At 49.3% G+C, this 21294-nt stretch overlaps 1 protein-coding gene across 5 annotated transcripts in view; it reads left to right on the forward strand.

Annotated features, from left to right (window-relative positions):
- GAS7 (growth arrest specific 7) overlaps positions 1-20903 on the forward strand; it is a 304840-nt gene extending 283937 nt beyond the window's left edge. For all 5 annotated transcript variants that reach the window (XM_017849222.1, XM_017849227.1, XM_017849226.1 and 2 more), the window contains exons 10-14: positions 4196-4324; positions 5370-5493; positions 11524-11603; positions 13129-13227; positions 14202-20903. In XM_017849222.1, coding sequence (XP_017704711.1) covers positions 4196-4324; positions 5370-5493; positions 11524-11603; positions 13129-13227; positions 14202-14315 — 546 coding nt within the window. In that variant the 3' untranslated portion in view covers positions 14316-20903. The remainder of the gene's footprint in view (positions 1-4195; positions 4325-5369; positions 5494-11523; positions 11604-13128; positions 13228-14201) is intronic.
- The last annotated feature ends 391 nt before the right edge of the window (positions 20904-21294 follow it).

Below are 21294 nucleotides of genomic sequence, written 5' to 3' on the forward strand. Positions count from 1 at the left end.
CCGCTCAGAGCATTTTTAAGTTAGTGTTCAGGACACAGGGGGGACCTCACCATTCAGCTGACGGGAAGCTCATAAAGACCCATCATGCAAAACAGACTTGGCTACAAGAGGCTCTTGGCTGCTTCCAGCCTTTCGGTCAGTGTTGGTGGCCTCAGGCGATCATCACAGCAGCCTGGTGGTTTTATGGAGATTCCTTGAGAAGAAAGTGCCTCCAAGGATTTATTTGACTGCCATGAATAATATAGCTCCATATGCTGAAAATCCTTTTTAACGTCTGCTCCAAATGCTCTGTGTCAGGGGTAAAAGCTCTTTAAGAAATGCAGGCCGGGCGCGGTGGCTCAAGCCTGTAATCCCAGCACTTTGGGAGGCCGAGACGGGCGGATCACGAGGTCAGGAGATCGAGACCATCCTAGCTAACACGTTGAAACCCCATCTCTACTAAAAAATGCAAAAAACTAGCCAGGCGAGGTGGCGGGCGCCTGTAGTCCTAGCTACTCGGGAGGCCGAGGCAGGAGAATGGCATGAACCCGGGAGGCGGAGCTTGCAGTGAGCTGAGATCCGGCCACTGCACTCCAGCCTGGGCGACAGAGCGAGACTCCATCTCAAAAAAAAAAAGAAAAGAAATGCAATTCTGTTACAGCAATTTTTCTGGTTTTTCTGGTCCACTAGCTCAAGCCATTGCTAACAGCAACAGGTTACTAAAAAATCAGAGTGCTGTATACAAAGGAAGTTACACCTGGCTCCTGCTGAAGATGGGAGAATAGCAGAATTCCTTCTGCTGGTAGAAAATCTCATGCAGTAGAGGCTGTGCGTTCCATCAGAAGATTTAGGGGACAGGAGTGAGGAGATATAAGTTGTATCTCAGTACTGTCGCTAACAAGGCTCTGTGACCTTTGTGACCTTGGGCAAGTCACTTAGCTTGCCTGGGATTTTATTTCTTCACATACGAAATGAAGAATTCAGACCACATCAGTCTCTTTACACTTATTTGACAGTGACTTAGCAATGATGCATTTTAGATGAACGTTTGGAACCCCATCTGTAGGTGTCCACTCCGGTATCTGCACACAAGACATTCACACACATCTGCAGCTGAAACAAATGTTTCATGAAACAGTATCCTCCTACTTAAAATGTACTCTGATATTTTCTGTTCAAGTCTGGTCTGTTCTCACCAAAAAAGCTGGTCCCGGCCCATTAAATCGATTTCATAACTCTCGGCCGCATACCGTCTGACAAATATCAGACTAGACAGTGTCTGAAATTCCTACCAACTTGGAATTTCTCTTATTCTCTTCTGATGTGTGAGATGAAAAGGAAGCAGAGAGAGCGAGAGTTTTGGAAAGAAAAACTGATGGGCCCATGACAGGCCAGCCTGAGTCTGCAAGGACACACTTCCAGGAAGGACTTCTGACTCCCGGTTCAACAAAGATGCTTAAAAGTTAAGAAAGAGTACTAAAGATACCAGCCTAACCATTTTAAAGGAAAAAAAATTATGTCTTTAAAAAGTACTTAATATCGACTGGGCGCAGTGGCTCATGCCTGTAATCCCAGCACTTTGAGAGGCCGAGGCGGGTGGATCACGAGGTCAGGAGATCAAGACCACCCTGGCTACCATGGCGAAACCCCATCTCTACTAAAAATGCAAAAAAAAATTAGCCAGGCGTGGTGGCGGGTGCCTGTAATCCCAGCTACTCGGGAGGCTGAGGCAGGAGAACTGCTTGAATCCGGGAGGTGGAGCTTGCAGTGAGCCGAGATCGCGCCAATGCACTCCAGTCTGGGTGACAGAGCGAGACTCTGTCTCAAAAAAAAAAAAAAAAAAAAAAAGCTTGATGTCTGTAGAGAGATGGAGATTCTGGCCATCCTCATCTATGGAATCAGATCACTTGTGATAGCAGCGTCGCATTTCCAGAATGTCATTTGAATTTGGGAAAAGCTTCTTGGTATATTGGCGGTTCATGGGCTTTCCCCCAGACCACAGAACCTGGAGCTGGGGTCCAGGAAACCTTAATGTTGAAAACTCTTCCAGGTCATTCCTGGACATACTAAAGTCTGAAAATCACTTGCTTTCCACATCCTTAGAGACCCCAGAGTTTCTGAGTCAGCAGGCTGAACTGACTTTCCCAGATTCCCGGAGTCGTACAGCTCTTCCTACTCAGCAAATGCCAAACCTGTGTACCTGGGAAGGGGGTTTATTTATTCTCATAAGCTCTCAAGATTTTTGTAGCATCCTGCAAACTGCCACCAGATGGGGATGTTTTCCTATACAAGGAAGGTTCCAGGGGCTCAAAAAAAATAGTAGGACATATTTTCAACTAACACGAGGAGGAGAGAGGTGTTTGGATGGCCAGTTCTCTGTTAGTCTTTGAAGGCCATCCAGCGACAAAGCTGTCTTGTCACCCAGGGGATTGGGCTCTGAAGAGTTTGTCATTCTCTCTACAAATACAAAAGGGGCGCCCACCCTGCACCAGCCCAGGTCAGACACTGGGCACAGCAGTGCTCAAGCTAGATGAGGCCCCTGCCCGCTTGCCGCTCCCAGCCCCGTGTAAGTCAGTTACTTAGAATAAGGACACCTATGTCCTGGCGGTCTCCAAAGAAAAGGATATTGTACAGCAAAAACCTAGCAAGGAGGGAGAGGAGAGAAGTCACAGGACCCTCGTTGGGATATCATCTGTCCAGGGAAGTTGAGCTGCGCTCCCTGGAGACACCTCTGAGATAGGTGGAGGTGGATTTGTGGTGGTGGGATGGGCATAGGTTGAAGAGACTTGCCTGATTCCAGGCAGTGGGGTGGGAGGGCTACACAGGGCTAGGGTGCCACCTGCCTTTGACCACAGCAGGTCCCGTTGATCCGTTTTCTTACGAAATAAATGTTATGCTCACAACCAAAAAGAACACATTTTAAGGAGAAGTTCTTTTAAAGGGGGAGGTGGGGCAGGAAAGAGGGAAGGAATGAAAGAGAAGAAAAAAGCTTAAAACCCTGACACCACCCAGCTCTTCTGGCAGCATAAACCCTTTACTCTGGCCCCTGGGATACAGGGCAGTTCCCTTTGGTGGGAACCTGTGTGCCTGTGTCCCAGGCAGCCCAGCAAGCTGAGAATGACTCCATGAGCGCAGCGCGGGAGAGTTGCCACTGTGTTTCCAGCAAGGCCTCCAGGAGTTTCCACCATCAGTTCCTCGAGGTTTGGACCCTGTCTAGCTCATCTTTGTATTCTCAGCACCTGCCATGGAGTAGATGTTGGATAAATAGGACTGACCTGAGACCTCTAATTGAATGGCATTCATTCGACTGTTCTCTACTGGAGCTGCATACCCCAGTCACTGTGCTAAGTGCTTGGAGACACAGATGCTGATGTGGTTTCTGTCCCCAGAAAGCTCTCAGTTTGGAAAATAAGGGAGAGACAAGAACAAAGCCGTGCAGGAAGCTGTGGGATAAAATAAGTGTGTGAGGTTGTTGTTGTTATTATTATTTTGATAATAATATCAAAATAATTACTATTTTTGTCAGAGTGTCTCACTCTGTCGCCCAGGCTGGAGTGCAACAGCACGATCTTGGCTCCCTACAACCTCCCAGGTTCAAGTGATTCTCCTGCCTCAGCCTCCCAAGTAGCTGGGATTACAGGTGCCCGCCACCACGCCCAGCTAAATTTTCCTTTTTTTCTGTATATTTAGTGGAGATGGGGTTTCGCCATGTTGGCCAGGCTGGTCTCGAACTCCTGACCTCAGGTGATCCACCTGCCTCGACCTCCCAAAGTGCTGGGATTACAGGTGTGAGCCGCCACGCCCGGCCCATTGATTATTAACTTGATTTAGCCATTCCACAATGTATACATATTTCAAAACAACACATTATAAACCATAAATATAGGCAGTAAAAAATTCTAAAAATAAAATTTACAAGCTGCAGAAGCCAGAAAAAAGGAATTAACAGATGGGGAAATCAGAAGGCTCTAGTTGCTAACCACTTATCCTATAGACACGTGTGCTGGGGCCTCCTGAGCTAAGGTGACCTGTATAAACTGAGACCTGATAGGCAGCCACATGTCAGGGGGTGTCTCTCACCTTCCTGCCAGGTCACTGCCCCAGACTCATCCTCACCTGCCTGGGGAAGTGGGGGCGCCCCTCCTACCCCTCCTCCCTGCACTGGCTTACAGCTGACATCCTGGGTCCTGAGCGTGCTTCTCTACTCTCCCAACAGCTTCACAGCGAGGTAGAGAGGCCCCTGATGAACTTTCGTGAGAACTTCAAGAAAGACATGAAAAAGTGTGACCACCACATTGCCGACCTTCGCAAGCAGCTCGCCAGCCGCTATGCCTCAGTGGAGAAGGTGAGAGGCCCAGGACGCTGGGCCGGGGCAGGCGCATCAGGGGCTGCCTGGAAGAGGGTGGGGGACTGGGAAGCCAGCAGTGGCTCCATACGCCAAGGCGGAGTCTTTGTCCCCAGGTAGGGGAATAGGGGGATGTCCAAGCCTTGTGCCCACACCTGAGCACTCCACCCATCCAAGGGTAGATGGAGCTGCCTCCCCGTGGTGCTCGAATGACCACCCAGAGGGCCAGGGGTGCAAGGAGAGGCTGCAGCCGCAGTGGGCGGTCGAGGGGCTGTAGGCGACCAATTAAACCCCGAGACTGGCAATGCTGGTGCTGGTTCACGTGGGGGCCCATGTTTAAGCCTCACTGGGCAGAGTCCTCCTGACTCAGTCACCCGCTTCCTGCTCTCCTTCCTGCTCAGGGATGATGCAGAGTCCTGGGTGGTCTCGCCTCGAGGGAGCTGATGTTCAACCTTAGAGGGAAGACAGCATGCCCCAGGGACTGATTCTCAGCCCCCAGTGCCTTAGAGAGGAGAAGGGGGCTCAAAATACTGGGACACCCTGGACCCAGTCAGCTGCCGCCACCCAAGGGCCACAGAGATGCCAGTGGTGGCCTGGAGAAAAGGCAGTAGAGTGAGGGGCATGAGAGGGTCAAGGTGTGTCCAGCTCCAGAACAGGAAGGCTGGTGCTACCTCCTATGAAGTACTACAGGGAGGTGGCACAGGTGGCCTTTGTGGTCCCTTCCAAGCACAGGGAATGTGATTTTAGGACTGCCTAGGTCCCCAGTCTGTATGCAGGTTCCATCAGGGGAAAAAAACGTGATTTGAGAGATTGATGTAGGCTGAGCCCCGATGTCACTGGAAGTGGCAAGGATGAAAAGAGCTAGGTTGTAGCCTCTACCTAGCTGGGTGGCACCACTCTGGCTGCTGGGCCTCTCTGGGCCACTGTGGCATCATCCGCACAAACAAGGGGTAAAAGGGCTCTAAAGGGAAGCTAGGCCGCGTGGCCCAGGAGGCCCACTGGCTCCAAGCTTTACGAGCAGCTTCTCTGTGTCCTTGCATCCCAGGCCCGGAAAGCCCTCACAGAGCGGCAGAGAGACCTGGAGATGAAGACCCAGCAGCTGGAGATCAAGCTGAGCAACAAGACAGAGGAGGATATCAAGAAGGCGCGGAGGAAGTCCACACAGGCTGGTGAGTGCCAGGCACCCTCCCGGCCTGGTCAGTGCGCCCAGAAGGAGAGGGCATGGGGCTAGGAGATGGGGTGACCAGGGAGGATGCATCTCTCCTTTGCAAGACTGCAGTGGGGAAATGACTGACCTTGTTTCCCAGGAGGTACCCCCTCTTCTCTCCTCTCTGACCCACACCCAGAGATCTCAAAGGAAGAGACTTTGGGGATCAGAGGAAGGAGACAGGCCAGGCTAGTTCTGGGACATGGTAGAGGCTGGACTTCTTACTGTCTGCCTGGTCATGGCTTTTTAATTTTTTTTATTTTTTTTAATTTTTGCCCAAGCCGCAGATCTCTGACCAGGAGGTGAACAAACTCCTTCATGCACTGAGAGCTCAGGGCCCTGTCCCTGTTCAGAGCCCACAGAAGCGCGCAGCCCACCCAAGCTGCCCACCTCCCCAGGAAGCAATGCTCTCAAGGTTCACCTATGGGGATGGGCTCCTGCCCTGGGAACAGAGGCTGACAATTTGTTTAAAGAAATAACCAGATTTCAGTCTCTTGGAAGGAGTCTCGCAATGAATTGGTTTCTGCTTCCACCTAGTGGTAAAAGTTAGCTAATACACAAAGAGGAAGAGAAGGCCTGGTAGAAAGCAGTGAAAACCTCAGTAACTAGGAAGCCACGTTTTACTGCAGGAGAGGACACGCATGTTACCTCTGGAATTAGAATGTGTGCCATAGTGCTAAGAGTTTGGTCTAACACTCTTCACCTCAATTTCTGGTGAGCCTGTTACAATTTCTTCATTATAGAAGAAAGCATTCACCTTACATAAGGTAGGATAGAAATAGGTCAATAAAAAATAATGTAATAGAAGGATAACATTTTTTATACAGATCTTATAATGCACAATAATAAATTACTGGATCCATAAATAGAAGGCACAATATATTTATTGGTAGAGAGAAGGGGGGCCACATAAGGGGAAGAGATCTGTTTAAATTATTTAGTTATTAAAAAAATAAATTGTAGGCCAGGTGCAGTGACTAACACCTGTAATCCCAGCAATTTGAGAAGCAGAGGCAAGAGAATCAGTTGAGCCCAGGAGTTCGAGACCAGCCTGGGCAACATAGTACCTCATCTGTACAAAAAAAAAAAAAAAAAAATTGAAACAATTAGCTAGGCATGGTGGTGCATGCCTGTAGTCTCAGCCACTCAGGAGGCTAAGGTGGAGGATGGCTTGAACCCGGGAGGTTAAGGCTGCAGTGAGCTATGATCACACCATTGCATGCCAGCCTGGGTGACAGAGAGAGACTCTACCTCAAAAAAAAAAAAAATGATATTGCAAAAACAGTATTGGTACATGGCAAAATATTTTAAGCAGCAGACAAGAATATAAAATGCTCTTCACAGAAATAATCACCATCTCTTCCTAGTGTTTTGATTTTTAAATATTTAAATTTATATAAATTTGATCATATAGTCTGTCTTCTGAACTTCTCGGAAATACCTCTTTTTCATTTCTATAAATCTTTTGCCCTTCCATTCATGCATATCAAACTTTTTAATGGCTGGCCAGTGTCTAATTGTATGGTTGCACCCAAATTTATTTCATCATTCCCTTAATTGAGGTTTAGGACTCTCAGCCTTTTTCCGAGTGCTTGCCAGCCAGTGAAGCTGTGTTATTGTACCTGCATCTTTGTGTGTACCTAAGACCAGATCTGCATATAGAGAGAATATAGATGCTGAGTCAAAGGGTATTATTCATCTTGATGGATATTTCCAAATTGCTTTCCAGAGAGAGCACCCATCAACAGCATCTATGAATAATGCCTGTTCTCTAAATGCTTATCAACATTGTGTGTTACCAAGATTTGAAATCGTTAGTGAGAGAGGAAAATGATACGTTGTTTTTAATTTGCTTTTCTCCATAACGCCGGTTGAGTATGTAAAATATACATATAAATCATTTTGTACTTTCTGTGAACTGACTAACTCATATCCTTTATATCCTTTCCCCATTGACCATAGATTCTTTATCTATCAGGGAGATGAGCCGTTTGTCTTTTTTTTTTTTGAGACGGAGTTTCACCCAGGCTGGAGTGCAGTGACGCAATCTCGGCTCACTGCAAGCTCCGCCTCCTGGGTTCACGCCATTCTCCTGCCTCAGCCTCCCGAGTGGCTGGGACTACAGGCGCCCGCCACCATGCCCGGCTAATTGTTTTGTATTTTTAGTAGAGACGGGGTTTCACTGTGTTAGCCAGGATGGTCTCGATCTCCTGACCTCGTCATCTGCCTGCCTCGGCCCCCCAAAGTGCTGGGATTACAGGAGTGAGCCACAGCGCACGGCCCGTTTGTCATTTTAATTGCAGATATTTTTCCTAGATTGTCATTTGTCTTTTAGTTTTGTTCTTTGTAATTTTTTTTTTTTTTTTTTGCTTGTCTATTTTTTGTTGCCGTTTTTCTGTACAGTGATATTTCCCATAAGAAGCCTAGATTTTGGAGCTGATTTAGATCTTTTCTTTTTAATCACCTAGAGGGTTTTTTCTTACTTTTTTTTTTGTTTCAGGTGTTTTTGTTTTTGTTTTTGTTTTTGTTTTTAAAACAGTGAAGGCTGGCCGCGGTGGCTCATGCCTGTAATACCAGCACTTTGGGAGTCCCAGGTGGGCAGATTACGAGGTCAGGAGTTCGAGACCAGCCTGGGCAACATAGTGAAACCTTGTGTCTACTAAAATACAAAACTTAGCTGGAGTGTGGTGGTGTGTGCCTGTAATTCCAGCAACTTGGGAGGGCAAGGCAGGAGAATCGCTTGAACCCAGGAGGCAGAGGTTGCAGTGAGCTGAGATCATAGCACTGCACTCCAGCCTGGGCAACAGAGCAAGACTCCATTTCAAAAACAAAACAAACAAACAAAAANCTGGCCGCGGTGGCTCATGCCTGTAATACCAGCACTTTGGGAGTCCCAGGTGGGCAGATTACGAGGTCAGGAGTTCGAGACCAGCCTGGGCAACATAGTGAAACCTTGTGTCTACTAAAAATACAAAACTTAGCTGGAGTGTGGTGGTGTGTGCCTGTAATTCCAGCAACTTGGGAGGGCAAGGCAGGAGAATCGCTTGAACCCAGGAGGCAGAGGTTGCAGTGAGCTGAGATCATAGCACTGCACTCCAGCCTGGGCAACAGAGCAAGACTCCATCTCAAAAAAAAAAAAAAAAAAAAGAAAACAGTGAAATATTTAACCCACCAGACATTTATTTTTCCTTACACTGGTGGTCTAACCATATTCCACAGTTTCTTAGTTGTGGTGTTTTTATTTCTGCTATTTTCAATATGTTTTGCTATTTGGGTTTTCATTTAATCTCTGAGCCAAGAATTGTTTCAAAGAAAATCTTTACATGTTTACAAGCAAGGGCTTTGTTGCTATTTTCTAATCTTGCTAATTTTTTTTAACATAGTTTTATTGCATTGTCCTCAGATAATACGGTCTCATTCCTGTAGTTCAGAATCATTTTGTGATGAAAGTGACAGTCCTTAGACCTAACTCTGAAAAATGCCACCTCTTCTGAGCGATCGCTGTGGCCAGCCTCCATGCTTTAGAGCATTGTCTCTTTTGATCAGCACAGTCCCCCTGCAGGGAGGTATTTTTATACCCTTTACAACTGAGAAGACTGACGGCAGAGAAAATGAGAATCTTCCATGAGCTACACGGTGGTGGAGCGGTGAAGCCAAAATTCAGTCTCCTCTCATTCCAGAGACCCTGCTTGTCGCCATTTTTCTGAACAGCCTGTTGCTTAGGAAATGCCACCTGTTCTTTCCTTCTGTTCCTTTCCTCCCTCCTCCTGATCTTTTCCAAGGCTTCTAGAAGGAAGGACGTCAGGTCCTCAGAGATCAGGATCATCGTTGTCATCTTCATCACCACCATAGCCCATATTAGTATTTGGCTCTCTACGCCCATCTCTATTCTAAGTGCTTTACAAATATTGACATATTTATTCCTCATAACAACTTGGTAAAGGTACAGTCACTATCTCCATTTTACAGATGAAGACACGGAGGCAAGGGCAGGTTAACTGACTTGTCTACGATTACACAGCTAATAAGTAGTTGAGCTGGGATGACAACAAAGGCATTCTTGTCCCACAATCCATGGTCTTAACCAATACTGTTCAAAAAGGTCCACTTTCAAGCTCTTGGGCTGCCATAGAGAGAAGGCACAGCCCGCTTCACCTACTCTGTTTCCCGATTCTGTGGAAGTTCTTGAAGCATTTTCTCAAAATCAGGATGGACACACAGGGCTCAGGGAGTTTCACAGTGTACAGAGCAGCACGCCACCCTCCTCCTCGGCCAGGCAGGAGCTCTTGGTGGAAATGCATTTGCATTTGGGAGGCCGAGGCGGGCAGATCACAAGGTCAGGAGTTTGAGACTAGCCTAGCCGATATGGTAAAACCCCGTCTCTACTAAAAATACAGAAACTAGCCAGGGGTGGTGGTGCACACCTGTAGTACCAGCTACTCGGGAGACTGAGGCAGAAGAATCACTTGAACCCAGGAGGTGGAGGTTACAGTGAGCTGAGATTGCACCACTGCACTCCAGCCTGGGTGACAGAGCAAGACTCCATCTCAATAAAAAAAGAAAGAAAAATACATTTTACAGTGCAGTATCCACTTTCTTCTCTCTGGGTCAGTGCCTCTTGGGATCAGGGGTCCAGTCACTGGCCTTGGACCAAGAACAAAATGAATAAATGCCTTGGTGTGGGCTCTGTTACTCAAGGCACACTTGCCCCTGGTGTGTGGCACAGCTAGTGAAATGGTTCGCAGCTTGGCCTTGGGTATGGAGACCTAACCTTCCCTCTTCTCTTTGACTTGCCTATCAGAGTACCTATGAGCCACAAGGATGATGCTACAGGAGTAACTTTGACTCTACTCAGATTCCTAAGTTCCACTCTAGCATTCTGCTTCTAGAATTACTAGAGAAAATTACTTCATTCTGGGGTTCACTCATGAGCGTTTTCCATCTCGAGCAAAGACCATGATGCCCTCCTCTTGCTAGAGCCCTGTGCAGATCAGGAAGCTACACTGAGACAAAGCTGTGCACGAGGGCTGTGCTGCTCTGCCTGCCGTGTGCACACGCATTACCAGAGCTTCTCGTAAACACACAGTCTCCGATTCAGTAGGTCTCGGATCTGTCCTGGGTTTCTGAATTTCTAGCCGACCCCAGGGGATACAAGTGCCACTGTTCCACAGACGGTGATTTGTGTAGCAAGCTTCCAAGGTGCTGATACACTTAGTAATGTTTGCAATTACTCCACAGTGTATTTTCTTCCTAATTACAAAATGTTCCAGACATACATATGATAACAGAAAGTAATAGAGTGGTCATAAATATTGGATAGTTACATTTGCCTCAGATCTTTCTGTGATGACATAAAATGCGACAGGAGGAGCTGATTCCTGCCCACTCGGCCTTTCTCTGTTTTCAAAGGTAGCCACTCTCCTGAAGCTGTTGTGTGCTGCTTCAGTGCATGTTTTAGACTGGAACTACAGATGCATTCTTGAGTGCTTCAGAAGGATATCTTGCAGTGTGTTCATGTACACACACACACACACACACACACACACGATCTGCAAATTTATCTTCCTTAATTCTTCTTAGTACCAAATTGTGTGTGACATGTTTTAACCAATCAGGACTCCCCAGTGTAAAATAAAACTGCCATCTTTAGAGAAGGGGGAAGCATTTCTTGGGCTCATGATAGGATCGGGGGTCCTAGGAATACCCTACACACACACACACACACACACACACACAGAGTGAGAACCACCATCCTGAATCCTTGGTATCTGGGGTCAGGCTTCAGGGGACCACCTGAGCTGGTTTCTCATGAGGGTGGGTTGCCCCCTTCCTTCCCTGGCTCTGCTTTCTTCTTCCTACTCCTACTGCCATCCCTTTTCCCACTTTCCAGTGGCCACCGTGACCCTAGTGGGAGGAGAAGGCTTGGCAGTGGGGCACGGAGTCATGGTGGGGACAGGATGCATCATGATGGTGACTGTGGTCTTTTTTCCAGGAGATGACCTCATGCGCTGTGTGGACCTCTACAACCAGGCCCAGTCCAAGTGGTTTGAAGAGATGGTGACCACCACATTGGTAAGTGGTCAGGGATGTGTGGACATGATGGTAGAGGCTGACGCAGAGCAGCCCCCGGTGGTTGTTGGCAGGCACGGGGATGATGGGGTGGAGTGACCCTAGAGATGGTCATCAAACCTACTTCAGTGTTGGGGTCAAAACCTCAATCTGAGCCAGCTTATGTGGATTCAGATCTCTGCTCCAGCGCTTCCTAGCTGTGTGGACGTGGGCAGGGTTGGGTTGGATATGGCTACATCCTTCTTGGGCTGTCCCCTGAGAGGTCAGGGTCAACTGAGAACTCTCCTCAACTAAGTGGACAATGGCCTCTTTAGGAAAAATAGCCAAGCTATAGGAAGAGAGGACCCCCCCCCCCCCACACACACACACACGAGATGCAGGTCCTTGATAGGAGATCCTTGCAAAGTGGATGGATGGGTGAGGTTGGCGCTACACAGGGGGTGGGGGGAGGCCTCTGACCAAGGGTGAACTACAGGCAGCAGGGCCGATGATGCTTTCCTGAGTATTTCCTGTAAAGGGGCAGCATCCCTTTATCGATCAGCACCTGCCTGAGTGGACAGCGAAGTGTGGCTGGTGCTTGGGCCAGATGGGACAGGAGGCATCATGCCAGGTGCTCATCGGATCATCCCACTGTCTAAAGCCACCCCTGTCCATCCAGCACAGGACTAACCAGCTGCCTTCCCCAGGTGTCAGCCCACCAGAGCAGATTAGAGGCCTCCACTAGGGACAGTGGCCTAGTTTTCCTCCTGGTTAATCTCCTAATTAAGCCCCCTGCTTTACCCCCCTTTTCCGGTTAATCACCTGGGCAGTGACCTAGTTGTATGCAGAATAACAGCCTGATCCCCTAGATTCCAAAGACACAAAACCATCTAGAAACCAGAGAACAAACCCCTTCCCCTCTCCCCTTTGACAAAAGCTGCGCCACGTGCAGTCCCGTCTGCCTCCCTGGACTGGTCTCTATTGCGGCCGCAGCACTAGGCATGGGCAGAGGAAGGGAGGCTGCTCAGCAGAGGCCCAGGGACAAGGTCCCAGGAATGTGTGGCATGGAGCTCCCACATGTGTCCCCTTGCTGCACCCCATCAGGGCACCAGGGCTAGGGCTGCATGGGTGCGGTGCCATGAGTAACAGCCGGATGGACTCTGGTTTAAATCCTGTCTCCCCCATCATTCCGTGTCGCTTTGGGTGAGCCGTGTTGCTGCCTCTCTAGGTGTTAGTTCCCTTGCTTGGAGAATGGGGATCATAACAGAAACGATCTCTTAAAATTGTAACAAGGACAGTTAAGGAACGCACGGAAAGCCATCAGCACGGTGCCTGGCAGAGCAGGCTTTTCAGGAAGTAAAACAGCAGCTGCTGCTGTCCTCAGCTTCACCTTCACCCGAGATAACGGGGCACGCTCCTCATCAGACCCCAGAGAGTCAGATGGGGCAGGATATCCACAGCCAGTGACTTGCGTTTTGTCGTCTTGGTGGGAGGACCACCAAGTGGAGGGGACGTGCTCAGAGTTCTCCGGCTTTTGCTTTCTCGGCAGGAGCTAGAGCGGCTGGAGGTGGAGAGGGTAGAGATGATCCGGCAGCACCTGTGCCAGTACACGCAGCTGCGGCATGAAACAGACATGTTCAACCAAAGCGTGAGTTTCCAGCCCAGCAGGACTCCTGGGCGACATGGAGCCTGGGGAGAGCCGCCTGGTGCTAGGCCGTGGCCAAGTGGCTGCTGCAAGTGAATCTGTCCTAAAGGCGGGCAGTGGATAGGTGCTGTGGCCTGGGTGTGGCCTCGTGGGCTGGGCCTGTCAGCATTGTCCTGGACGCCCGTGTGAATCCGACCCTGGCATGTGAAGTGGACTCGCCTGTGAGCTGTTACCCCGAGAAAGAAGCTCGTAACAGTTATAGTAGCTGAAAACATTATTAAATTTCTTTCTTTTTTTTTTTTTTTGACAGAGTCTCGCTCTGTCACCCAGGCTGGAGTGCAGTTGCCGGATCTCAGCTCACTGCAAGCTCTGCCTCCCGGTTTTATGCCATTCTCCTGCCTCAGCCTCCCGAGTAGGTGGCACTCCAGGCCCCCGCCACTTCGCCCGGCTAGTTTTTTGTATTTTTTAGTAGAGACGGGGTTTCACCGTGTGAGCCGGGATGGTCTCGATCTCCTGACCTCGTGATCTGCCCGTCTCGGCCTCCCAAAGTGCTGGGATTACAGGCTTGAGCCACCGCGCCCGGCCTATTAAATTTCTTAAAACACAAAACCGAAAAAAAAAAAACAAAAAAAAACGACTTCTAGAAATATTCAGAATACCTAAAGCTGAAGTTTTATTTGTCCTGTTCTCTGGTGGTGAATGTGGGGTAAAAGGGAGAAAGACAACCTTTCAGGCCCTCCTGGCCTCTCATCCAGGCCTGGAGTCTGCAGGGTGAGAAGCAGGGTCAGGCTGCATTCTGGGCTTCCCCGTTCACAGCCCTCTTCATGGGCTGTCCCTCAGATGGGCCTCCCCTGGGGCCCTGGAGCCCTCTAGAGAGGCTGCTCTGAGAGACACTAAGGCGAGGACAGCATGTCTCTGAGGAGATCTCCCCAGCTTGGCTGCTGCCTCTGACGTCGCGTTTTCTCTGTCTCTTGCAGACAGTTGAGCCCGTGGATCAACTGCTTCGAAAAGTGGACCCGGCCAAAGACAGGGAGCTGTGGGTCAGAGAGCACAAGACGGGCAGCATACGCCCTGTGGACATGGAGATCTAGATGGGCCTGTGCAGCTTCGGGGGGGTCCTGCTGGGGAGGGGGACTGGGCTCCCATCATGGGGCCCATGCTGAGTGGATGCCCCCCACCCTCTCTCCTGGGCCACTGAGGAGAGGGCAGAGAGCTGGTGATTCCAGCAGGGTGACTCGGACGGCTTAGCTGGGGGCTCCCCCGTATTCCCAGGCCCAGAAGACAGACCCACAGCCCTGCCCTTGTCTCTGAGGCTGAAGACCCCCCGATTTCCGTGCTGTGCTTGCCGCTCTGAAACAAACGGAGGCTGGAACTTTGTGGTCCCTGCTGAGTTTTGTAGGGGTCACTGTCACATGCTTGTGCCCTGGAAGCCCCAAGGCTCTTCCTCCAGCTGGCTCCCTTGTCTCCAGGGCTTTGGAGGATCAGGGGAGAGAGGTCTCTGTCTCTAAGCCAGGTGTCAGGATCAGAATCATGGGTAGAAGGTGCCATTCAGCTCACAGCCGCACCCAGAATCCTTTGCAGCCCTCCTTCTTTATTTTTTCCCATTGCATTCTGGGAGTCCACATCTGGCTTGCTCAGCCACTGTTCATCACCAGGGGTTTTAGGAGGAAGGCTTGGCTCCTGTCTTCCCAGACCCACCATGCCTGGAGAGGTCAGGATGGAACTACCTCATTTGGCAAATTAGCCCCAAATCGGGCGCCGCGTCATGTGTCCTATGAGATCAGGCGCCGTCTGTAAAGTCTCCTCTGGAAATGCCAATCCATCCTTCCCCCAGCTGCTTCCTCGGGGAAGCCCCTGCCCCCACCCTGCCACCCCTTCCCAGTCTCATTAGAGGAAGCTTTCCAAAGTTCTCAGTTATCAAGACCTCATCCAGCTCATCCAAAGGCTTCAGGGATGGAAACAAACCAGCTCGTCTCAGAGGCCAGCAAGCTGGGGCCTGTCCGCCACTTTGCCCTCTGCCCTGGCCCCCACTCTCCCAGGCTGCCCACCACAGGCTCTTAATGGGGCCGGGTCAGTCCTACATGGGAGATGGGTTAGGGCAAGTCTTTGTCATCCCCCAGATGGCTCTGTCTTCTTGTATATGGCAGGGCTGGGACTGCTGTCCCTTGTATGGTTTTCTGTCACTGGTGGGCACTGGACAGGCATAGCAGACTCTCTTGTGGCCACACTGGGTTGTTGCCTTTAAGACAGTGTCCCACCACCTTTGCTTCCAGCTCCTTCTGGACGTTCCAGAGCCCTGCACCAAACCCTCACTTGGTGACGGCACCTTTTTTCCCTCTCTCCATCTTCCAATCCCTGGAAAAGTCTGATCTGAGTGTGACTTGGGAAGCTTTCAGTGCTGCTGTGTGGTCCAGCTCATTACTTTCTCTACCACAGCAAACACATTTTCCACCATGTCAGTCTAAAGACTCAGCCCCAAGGGCCGGGAGAAGCATGAGCGAGGGACAGATTCTAGTCGGGAACCTGTACCCTGAAAATCCATCTTTCTCCTTCTTTGCCATTGACCACTTTGGGTTTGACCTGCACATCTGCAGTGAGGGCAGAATTCAAGAAGCACAACTTACTGGTCTTTCAGTCTTAATGTGCTAGAAACCGATGACTTACTAATCTCTAATTTGTTGGCGCCTCTATCATTGAATGAGAATTGCTTTCTTATAGTTCACATTAGAAAAATGCCTAATATACTAAAGTAAACCAAACATTGTTACTTTTCTCTTGTTCTTGAAGCATGGCAACCAAAAAGGCTGACGCAAAGGGCTTCACCAACATGAAGACCTCCTGGTAGGATCTGTCCATGGGATTCAGAACCACTCAGTCCAGCTCTGAGGTTGGGTCATGACACCAGCTACCAATTTTAGAATATTATTTCTTGGTTTCTTTATGAAAAATGGGTGCTAGTGGTAATTGCTTTGTGGCTTAGTAAACTACTTTGTGGATGATTTCCAAACATTCAAAGCCAATAGCCTTGTTATTAACAAGGTATTTTGAGTACAATATGGCTCATTGACTCTTCCATTTCCATCTGAGGATTCCAGAGTCCTCTGTTCATCCCTGGGTTAGAGTGAGCCCTCTTGCGTCTTCCAGGGTAGCTCAAGTTGGCCCAGTTTGGGCCAGTCCATTTTGGAGGTCACTCTTTCCCCTCATCCCCTCCTTCTCTTTACCCCCTTCACGTACTTCCTTTCTTTCTTCCCCCTGTTAATTCATTCATCAAGCAAGTTAAAGCCACTGGGCTACGATCTAATCTGAGGACACCATATGGCCCTGTCATCAGGGAAGCCCATGATCTCTCGTTTTCAGGGGCCTTACAGGTCACCAACCTTGGCATTCATATATAGGTACTCTGCAGAATTTAAGTTTTCAGAGGTAAGTCTGTCGCGCTGATTAATCTACATTCATTTGCTCAGCGAATGCTCAAGACAAGCCAGGCATGCTGAGAAGTGGCGCTGTAGTTGTAAGATGGGCATTCCTCCGCTCCCCTCTATTCTCCATGTTGACAGGGAAGAGTATAATAAGAGCATTGTGCGCTCTCCACACTTAACCCTCTGGGATTCTTTATTATAAATATAAACTACCATCATGAGGCATTTACCTATTGGATGGAAGGTAGACAGCAACAAGATTTTAATCACCTGGTCACCAGACCCTCACGGCCCATATCCAACTCGAATTTCAGAAATTTCTTTGTTTGCTTTAAATAACTCTTTACAAATAAGGGCTGGGCACGGTGGCTCATGCCTGTAATCCCAGCACTTTGGGAGGCTGAGGTGGACGGTTCACGAAGTCAGGAGATCGAGACCACCCTGGCTAACACGGTGAAATCCCATCTCTGCTAAAAATACAAAAAATTGCCCAGGCGTGGTGGTGCGTACCTGTAGTCCCAACTACTCGGGAGGCTGAGGCAGGAGAATTGCTTGAACCTGGTAGGTGGAGGTTGCAGTGAGCCGAGATCGTGCCACTGCACTCCAGCTTGGGCGACAGAGCAAGACTCCATCTCAAAAAAATTAAAAATAAATAACTCTTTACAAATAGGAAACTGAAGCCCAAGGGTACCCAGTGAGGCTGTGAAATGGCCAGTGATTTAAGAGCAGGGCTGGAGTCGACAGTCCAGACCCCTGTGCGTATGAACAGGGGCCCCTTTCTGGTTGAAATCAAGATTAGGATGCAACTGAGAAAATGAAAGACCACACTTTGGAGTGGCAAGCACGCTATCTGGGTTGTTGTTTTGTTTTGTTTATGTCTTGGTGCTTAGGTGAGGACTTAGCTGGGTTTATTCAAAGTAGGTGAGTCTGGGCTATTCTTGAGAACCTCCATTCCGTTTCTGAGAACAAGTCAGCCCCTTCTACCTGCCTCCACCCAAGAGGACTGATGCACAAGATCTGTTTGTGAAAGCCTGATTTAAAAAGAAAAAAAAAAATCCTTAAGCCAAATGGTGTTCCAAGTTGGTTGCCATGAGAACCTCCAGGAAGAGCCACTTGTTACCCTCTATTCTTTCTAGTGCTTTCCATCAGTGGCAACACATGGGCCACTTGGACTGTGGAGACGGTGGCCCTGAGATTCTGTCAGTGGGACCATCCTGGGCCTCCTTTCTACCTCCACTCAGCGCCCTGTTGGCCAAGGAGAATTTCTGCGGTGGGAGGCAGTGCTCCGCTGGTCAGGGTTGATAAACAGCCAGGCATACCGCAACAGTGTACCAACGAATTCACCAACCAGGGGTTTGTTTCCTTACCCCATGTGAAAACCAATCAATTACTAGATGAGTGGATGGATGCATAAAAATCTGGGCTGAGCCAAAGTCCCTTTTGGAAATACAAGCCATGAAATTCGAAGGACATGAGAGACCTTGGCTTGTTTAGGTGATTTTACTTCCAGCTGCAGGTAGTCTTGACAAGGAACGTTTAGACAGAAGGCTAGAGATGTACTCCTTGTGTAGGTAGGAGAGAGCACTTCTCATGTTAAGTGGGGTACAGATCGGCTGCCCGCCCACATAGCCTGGATATCGTCTTATCCCCATAATCCTTCCATCCCTACAAGGCCCATCGCCACCACCTTTTCCCAGGTTTGTTGAGGTATGATTGATATCCAGTAAAATTCACCCTTTGGAAATATACAGTTCTGTGAATTTTGACAAATTTACTGTCTTGTGACCATCACCAAGATCAACCTGTTTTTATCACTCCAAAAAATTCCCTCCTCCTGCCCTCTTTTCCTGGCAACCCTGATTGATTATCTGATCCTATAATTTTGCCTTTTCTAGAATGTCATATAAATGGAGTCACACTGATGTAGCCTTTTGAGTCTGGCATCTTTCCCTCAGCTTAATGCTTTTGAGTCATTCACGATGTATGTGTGGTTTGTTCCTTCTCGTTGCCAGGAAGTATTTCATTGCATGGATGCACTACTCTGCTTCTTTATTTTTACACTGAGCCGTTTGCCCTGGAAGTTCTTGGCCCAGGGTCTTCAACTTGTTTGCACGACCACTTCCAGCTTGCTGCTTCCTTCAGCTCCCCAGGCTCCTCCTCCAAATGCCAGCTGTGCCCACAAGCTGTTCTTAGAGCTCACTTTCGCCTTTTTGGCTCGTGGTAGGTTTTTGGTAGTGCAGAAAGAAGCCAGGGATGGGAGGGGAAGGGATGGATGGGTGCTCAATTGCTGCTCACGTCTGCTGCAACCTGAAGCCTGCATCTCAGCCAGTAGATCTGCTCCCTTCTGGGACCCGGGCTTCAGTGTCACATGGTCCTTGGCGTGTATTGGGCGTTGGGGGCTTTGAAAGGCGAGCAGCAACAGCATGGACAAGAAGGCTGGGGCTGGCCCTGGGGCTTATCATGATGCTTTCCTGGATCTGTTGCTTCATCTGCAAGCTGAGGGTGTGTGTTCTAGATGAGTGTCTCAGGCCACCGGCAACTGCATGTACCTCCTCCCCTTCTCGTTTCCAATGATGTACCCTGTACACGTGTTCATGCTGTCTCTGGCTCTCATCTGCACAGTCGTGCATAGAATTGCCTCAAGTCCTGGTGAGAGAGAGAGAGAGACGCCTTGGCACTTTTCCAATAGCTAAAATTAAGAGTTTTATGTGCTGTTAAGAATGAGATAGTTTCTCCCAAAGAAAGTGCAAGTAATGACCGTTGGGTCTCCTTCACCAATCTTTGATAGTATGTTCTGGAGTCCACTCCCCAGGAACCAGGACAGGTGTGAGGATGGAGTCTTTGTCACAGCTGGAGCCTTGCTCCGCTGGTGGTCACAGAGCCTGGCCTGTGCCTGCACCCCACTGGATGGTGGTATGTGGTGGCAGGGACAGAACCACATCCAGCTAAGGCCAGACCGGGCTGAGTGTGACCCCCGAGGTAAACAATCCTCTAAGCTAGGTCTTGTTCATGCCCCCTGCTCAGTGAAAGGTGAGCCCCGAGACCAGTTGGGTACCTCTCTATGGGAACCGGAGACATTTCTGGAACCAGAGCAGGTGAAGATTAGGGCCAGGAAGCCTGACCCCCCGGGTCCTCAAGGTAGGGAGCCAAGGAGGCTGCCAGGACTCTGCTGGGTGGAATTTTGCCAGGGAGGACTCTTGTCTCCCTCTCAGGAGTATTTCTGTTGAGGCTTTCCTGGAGGTGAAGAAGCAATTCCCGTTGCAGCAGGTTAGAGCGAGAATCAGACAGCAAAAACCAATTCGCTTCTCCCCACGTTCTAAATGCCGGGACATGGCTGTCAGGAGGCTTTGCTGGGAGGTGTCTCTGGGGGTGACGTGAGCTTGGGGTGATGGCCTTTGGAGATTGCGTGTGGTGTTCGGGACTGTTCCTTGGTGTTTGAGGGAAACTTTAGTGAGATTGCAGTGGAATGTAAAGAGGTCAGGGCACGTGGGTGCTCTCTCAGGGTGGGGTGACTTGGAGACCTCGAGGGAAAGCCTGCTATGCAGGGGAAGGGCACAGGACTGGCCCTGCTCTGCTGCCTCCTTTGTCCCATAACCTGAAGTTAAGTCACATCCCCCGTCGGGACTTCCGTGCACTCATCTGTCAAGTGGGGATACCTCCCTTCCAGCATCACCTGCATTAGACGGGCTGTCGGGAGTCGTGGGTTCCAGGCAGCTGTGTGGACCCAGGGACAGACATTCAGAGGGACGCCAGCCATCCTTGGTGACAGGGGCCCCAACTTAGCATCCCTTCCCTTCCCTTAAGAAGGAGACGGGCAGAGATAACCCCTTCACAGACACGAGCACATCGGCAAACCCTATGAGAGTGGAATTTTCTAACAAAATAAACTTGCTTGTTTGATCTGTTTTCTGTAACTTTTGCTAAATACTTTATACATTTTTCATGTTAAAGAGCTGTGTCTCCCGCCAGCACTTCTCACCCCGGTATGAATGTGTGTCCTCCACATTGTATATCTTTCCACCCTCTGGCTGCCTAGATCAGTAAATAAAATTGATGTAATATAATTTATAAGTAACACTGTTGAAACCCTGATCCCAGTGGAGGCTGTAACCCACCTGCCCCCGCCCCCCTCCACACCCCTGTTACCGCATTTGTGTGTATTAATGCTGAAGAATTAAATGTTTAAAGAGTTTAAATTTTGAAGGCGTTTGCTATATACAGTTGTCCTGCATTATTATAAAGAGTTTTCAGGAAGTTAAATCCCATCTCGTTTTTTCTTCTTGGCTCCGTGTGTATCCTCGAGATGCTTAGATTCATCCCATGTAAAATAAACTGTCCAGAGACACTGGGTCCCCCTAGGCGACCCTCTTTCCTGGAAGGCTGCCACATTCTTCATGTGACCTGTCTTGGCATTCCTCCCAGGCTCTTGAGATTGGTGGTGATTTCACCTCCAATGACTTAGTGGGAGACAAAGGGCATCTGGACACTGGCGCCCAAATGGATGCTATGCTCCTGGCCTCAGGCCCCTCCCCCTGGTGACTTCCTGTCTCTGTGGGTTCCAGCCCTCTGCTTCCCTCCCGTCTCTAGAGCTCTTGGCTATTTCTTTTCTCATCCATCCATCCGTTCATATATATATATATATATTTTTTTT

The sequence above is a fragment of the Rhinopithecus bieti genome, unplaced genomic scaffold, assembly GCF_001698545.2.
Source record: "Rhinopithecus bieti isolate Rb0 unplaced genomic scaffold, ASM169854v2 scaffold_31527, whole genome shotgun sequence".
Lineage (NCBI taxonomy): Eukaryota > Metazoa > Chordata > Mammalia > Primates > Cercopithecidae > Rhinopithecus > Rhinopithecus bieti.